The 6,000-nt window shown below is 48.2% G+C and overlaps 1 protein-coding gene across 1 annotated transcript in view; it reads right to left on the reverse strand.

Moving 5' to 3' along the window:
- The window catches only part of PDE10A (phosphodiesterase 10A), a 120,095-nt gene extending 118,629 nt beyond the window's left edge, over nucleotides 1-1,466 (reverse strand). Inside the window, exon 1 of the mRNA XM_081000765.1 lies at nucleotides 1,158-1,466. Within this exon, the coding sequence (XP_080856891.1) occupies nucleotides 1,158-1,221 (64 nt within the window). The 5' untranslated portion in view covers nucleotides 1,222-1,466. The remainder of the gene's footprint in view (nucleotides 1-1,157) is intronic.
- Between the last annotated feature and the right edge of the window lie 4,534 nt (nucleotides 1,467-6,000).

Genomic DNA, 6,000 nt, shown 5'->3' on the forward strand with positions numbered 1-6,000 from the left:
CTGTCCTAAGTCCTAGTAAATCTTGGTCACTTGACAGGACTATTCCACGTCATTTGTCTACTTCAGGTTGCATGCCATTCAAGTTCCTGCATTAAAAGAGGTGTCGTGATGGGACCCATGAAAGAGCCTTTTCAGTGGTGGCTCCACATCTGTGGAATGACCACCCCACTGAGGTGCATTTCACCCCAACTATGATGTTTTTTTCAGGTGCCAAGTAAAAACCCACCTTTTTAGTAGCTGATGGGTTAAACAATTCTTATGGTGTTTTTAAATATGCTATTCATGTAATTATGCAAATTACTATCATGTTTTTGCTTATTGTTTTAGAGTACGTTATTTTTTGTAAACTGACCTGTGGCTACTTTTGGCAAAGGACACTGTGGAAATAGCTTAAAAAATAAATAATTTACCACCGCATCACAAATGTGTTCAGTTCTACTGAAATGTGAATCAGAGAACAAAGGGGGAAAGTGAATGCAAGAGAAAGTAACAAATGATTGTTTCTTTTTTCATTATTCCTTCCGTAACCAACTACTCTCTGGCATTTGTACTCTGGTGTGCTTTCCTTCTTCTTGTAATGTTTCCAACAAGAAAAATTCTGAAATCTATTGTGCTGCTTTCAGCACGCCCTAGTAAAGACTGTACTGCTTGCCACACCGTTAATAAGCAAACTTGCTCTGAAACAGGACATCCCATGTTTAAAGCATCTTCAACTGAGGGCTATGCAGTCTTGAACAGAAAGTATCCAAGGAAGACGATTTCACTTTCTTGAAGGAAGATTTCACTTTCCTGTAGGAAGCGTCCTCCCTCGCTAATCCATTTACAGTGAGCACACTGCTTCTGGTGGTGGTTTGATCTCACTCTACCTTCCTGGAATTTGAACCCATTTATTTCTCGCACTATCTTCTGACGAGCAATTGTTCCTCCTCCTTTTGTTACCCCATTCCACATCAATAGATAGGTACCACCCTCGCATCGCAGGGGCAGCAGTGCTTTATTTCTAAAAAGAGCGGCGCCTGAGACCAAGTTTCCCTGGAAGCACCCCCCCCCGTCTCTTTTACACACACACATACGGGGGGGGGCACTCCCGCATCCAGACCCCCTCGCCCTCGCCCTTAAAAGCAATCAGCCGGAGAACAAAACGCGAAGCCACCTACTTGCGCTCAGGAAACACTCGGTAAACCGCCTAAAACAGCTGCCCGAAGAAGATCCATCTTCCATGTCTGGCCCTAACAAGAGCTCGGCGGAGAACGGGGAGAAAGTGGAGACGGCGCTTCTTTGTTGCTGCCGCTGCCTGCAAGCCCAGCTCCTGCCTCTGGGGCCGTCGCCACGGGCGGCCACTCTTCTTCTTCTTCCTCCTCCTCCTCCTCCTCCTGTAGCTAACCGATTACAGGACCACAAGCGAGAAAAAGCCGGGCAAAGAAGCGAGGAGCCGGGAGGCGAGCGCTGCTGCCGATGACGACGCTGCCCGGCGGCGCCTTCTTGGGAGCTGGGAGCAGGATGGAAAAAGGGGGGCAGAGCCGCCGCCACCGCCGCCTCCTGCTTCCGCCGCTGCCGGGGAAGGCAATCAAGGCAGCTGCTGCTGCTGCTCCAACATCTCCTGCCGACGCCGTGCTTGCTTTCCCCTCTCCTTCCCTCCCGCGGGGACTGGGGAGGTGGAAGGGAGGCGAGGAGGGGAGGAACGGAGGTGGTGGCAAGGAGTGGAAGGAAGGAGAAGGGGAGGGAACGGAGGGGACTGGAGGAGTTGCTGCTGCTGCTGCTGCTGCTGCTGGGTTGGAGAAGAGGCTGCAGGAGCCTGTCCCCGCGGCTCCCGCTGCTCCTTGCGAGGATGCGAGTGCGGCCGCAGGCAGCCCGGTCCCTTCCCGGGGAAGGAAGCCCCCCGCCGCCTCCGCCCCTCTCCTGGCCGAGGGAGTGGAGCAGGCTAGGATTGGAGCCCGGGTTTTCCCCTCCCGCCCCTGCAGCCGGGGGGGGGGTCTGGGGGCGGGCTAAGCGCGCTTTCTCCCGGTTGGCCGTCGAGCTCCGTTCCTGCCCTTTCCGCGCGAGTTTGAGGCAGGACTTTTGCCGAGAGTCACACGGCGGGGCGGCGAGGAGGGAAGCAGAGGCAGGCGAAGGGGCCGGTTCGGTTGCTGCTGCTGCTGCTGCTCCTCCGCCCCTTTCCCTGCACGCGAAGGGTGGCCGGCCGCCTTCCTCGGGTTTAGGATCCCCTGTCAAGAATCATCTTAATATCTTGCTTTTTCCCCTTTGAGGAGAACGAGGAGTCTTCTGGCGCCCCCCACCCCTCAAACCTTGGCGTTAAAGCGCGCGCGCGCGAACGCACACAATCCACCCCTTTCCTCTGGTTCCTTCTCAGCAATGCAAACATTTCTTTCTGTCTGTAAAAAAAAGGCAGAGCGAGGAGCGTGGAAAAAAATAGTTCACTGCAGTGCTGCTTCCAATTTCCAACCCCGGCTCGCCGCCAGAAAAACCGCCCACTGGCGGAGCCTGGTGCCTCAGAGCCGCCTCCCTGCTCACCTCCCCGCAGCGATGCCAAGGCAAGCAGCGGACTGGCCGCCTGAAGAAAGCGCGGGAAGCGAAGGGATTTGCCCCTCAGCCGCCTCTGCGCCCTTTCAGCACTTCCAAGTTCACAAACACCCAGAGTTCCCCTTCACGGGCTTGAAGAGCGTATTAAGCAGAGCCCGGGTGGGTCTGACCCAAAGGCCCGGCACATCCCCCTGGGAAGCCCACGAGCGTAAGCGCAGGAGCGCTCTCTTGCTCGCCTTTGTGTCACGCTTTGACTTCAGCGCTCAGTTTCTAAAAAGACATAAGCTCGGTGTCCAGTTTGGGAAGGGAAGGGGCTTCCAGCGAGCTCCCAACGACAACTTCGGGCTGTGAGAGGCGGAAAGCACTCTGCACGTCCCCAAAGGCATTCAGGCTGAGGTTGCCTTCGTGCGCACACTATCTTGGCGGGAAGCCGCCTTGAACCAAACTGGCTTCTGAGGCAAACGTGAGGGGCGCGCTTTTCGGGACTCTGCCCTGAAGAGAGTCTGGCGCCGAACTTGCCGCCTGCGACGAGAAACAAGGCCACGCGCCGAAGGCACCTGCGCTCCTTCCCGTTTCCCAACTTGGGAACACGTGTCTGGCTCGCTGCTCGTGGCTGAGGGGGTCCCAGAGGCGGCCACGCGCCCTGCCCACAACGTGACTGCGAGGGAAGAAGGGGGCTGGCCCAGCCAGCGTCCTTCTTCCTCACCTGAGCGCTCGGTCTCTCGGGGCGCAGCCCGCCTCACGGCAGGTGCGCTTGTCCAGGGGGAGCCGCTCGCCACGCAATTCTGGCTTCGCTGCCTGGGCTGGCAACTGTATGTTTCGTTCGCGCGCCAAAGCTCCCGTTTCAGCACCAACGGGAGAGGAAAGGGGACTGAAAAGCCTGGCTCCCGCTCCCTTCCTTCTTCCTCCGGCTCTCTCGCCCAGAGGGGCGCTAGGAGAGGGCTACCCTGGAAGGGCGCGGGTGGGACGCAAACGGCCATTACCTGGCAAGCCGCCTCTCTGCGCGGGCGGCTCCTCTCTGAGGGAGCCCACGGCTCCCCCTAAAAACGTTCGCCGACTCTTTTGCGGAGCGGTGCTTTAAAAGGAGGCTCGTCGGGAGCAAACCAATCGCGAAGCCGATCGCGTTCGCAGAAGTCAACGGTGCCCGAAGTTAAGGCGGCTCCTTAACGGCAAGAACCTCGCCCACAAACGGTGCCAAAGCCTGTGGCAAAGGAAGAGAGGCACCGATCTTCACGTGGTACTGGTTTACATCCCCCATTCCTTTGATGAGAATAGTTGCCCCATTTCCTCATCCCAATGATCACTTAGTTTCTGTGGTGAAGAAGAAGAAGAAGAAGAAGAAGAAGAAGAAGAAGAAGAAGAAGAAGAAGAAACAATAATACAATTTGGTATTCATTAAAACTGGTCCGATCTTAGTTGTAAGGTTTCATCTATTTGATTTCTGGATCCTTACTGGTATATACGAACAAAAGAGACATTTTGAGATGAAAAAAGGACAGCTTTCTATAAATGACTGGAAGATAACTGTTAGAATTCTTTTTTATCTGTTATGGTACATTCAAAGCAAATGAACCTGATTTCAGTCCTGAAGTTTTCCTTACTGAGGGGCGGGGGGGGGGGTGGATCTGTTATTGCATTAGGTTGCCTTTGCGTTATATGTCTGCAACCGTTTTGAAAACGAGATATTTCATCTGTTTTCTCATTCAGTAATTGGTGCTCTATTTAAAATTGTGCAGTGGGCACTGGCACTCAGTAGAAATACACACAGGGTCTCGTTGGAAAGCCTTTCCATTTATTTTCCTTATTCAGTCAGCTGTGATAAAGAACGGGACGCTACCCAAACTTACCAAGAGGGCAGTTTTTTGTCTCCATAATCGTTTGTCATGTTGGTAAATAGCATCATTTAACATGCCTCCTGGAATCTAATGCTGGCATTAGTAAAACAGTGCAGACGTGGTTATTTACAAATGTTTATAAAACAGAGAGCTTGCATGTCACTTATTCACATGCACAGGTATCTCCTATACATTCTTTGAATAATTTGAAGAAACTAAAATGATTGGATGACTTTTAAAATGGTATGCAGTTCTTTGTCTTAAAATCTTATTGTCTCCTCCTGACACATATCTACCTGAAATCTGCAAAATTGTTTGCTTCTTTTTCCTACTTTTTTCCAAAGAATAATTGAATTGATCAGATTTACAACGTAACTGCTATGACTTATGTATACCCTGATCAAAATAGTGTCTTCAGCTACACATTCCAGGAAAACTATCAAGTATCCAGTTCAAACTAAATGTATAATTTGCTCAGTTTATTTGTTTAACTGTGTTACATTTTCAGACACTAGATGTGCAAAACATATTTGTAGCTGGAAATAACAGTTCTGCATACTTCAGTGTTCCTCTAAGTACTAAGAATAAGGCATTCATTATTATCCAACATTACAACTAAATAATTTTGCTCATTTCTTGAGAATGCACAATCTTTCCATTACATGTTTTTGTCAATTATTCAATTATTGAAATCAAATTGTCAAAGCAGATGGGAGAAAAATAATAGAGCTATGGATATTACCGTATTCATAAGGTGTTGGTTTACTTATATATTTAGGAATTTAAGAAGAAGAAACAACAAAGTCCAACGTTGGTTTTATTATGATTTTACATAACTTTGCCATTCCTAAAATTTGCCTTCAGTCAAAACATTTTAAAATTGTAATTTCCATTGCCTAATAAGCTAAAACATTCATTTGAATACTACAACATCTTGCACAGATTACATTTGCTTTGTAGATGAGTTACAGCCTGATACTAATTTTACTAGCACTTCTGAGTGTGCTTCGGATGGCAGCCTTAACTTTACATCTTACTTCTGCAGATGCAATTGACTTATGTGCTGTGTTTTTAATTGTAATGTTAGTGATCCTTTAATTTCTTATTTTGTATTTAATTATATTAAAATTTGCATTCCATAGAATACAAATTGTAATGCAATAAAATACAATATGGGAAATAAAAGAAACAATAAAAATAAAAATCAATAGGAATATTTGATATGGATATGCCATAGAATACCTGGAGCTTGCAGACCACAGGTTGGGTACCCCTGCCATGGAAAGCTGGTTCAGGAAAACAAATCTGTTATGTAAGAATGTGCCAGTTATATGAACTTTACACAATCATTTTAAGATTAAGTAATTTTTAGCATTGTACATGTTCTATACTGAATATGTATGTTTTGTAATTCCTAACATCAAACACACAGTAGCCCCTCCTCTAAGCATAATAAAATGGGTCTAAAATGACAAATAAGAATAAAATAAATTATTGAATAGGCATGAGCTTGGTTTATTTTTAGAGCCAACTGTACATTTATGGAACTATGGAATTGCAAATCTCCATTTTCAAGTTTATACACAAAATCTGTTGTAATTAGAACCATGGGCATAGCCAGGATTTTTTTAGGGGGCAGGCTTGT

Source organism: Podarcis pityusensis (assembly GCF_964106645.2).
Source record: "Podarcis pityusensis genome assembly, chromosome: 3".
Lineage (NCBI taxonomy): Eukaryota > Metazoa > Chordata > Lepidosauria > Squamata > Lacertidae > Podarcis > Podarcis pityusensis.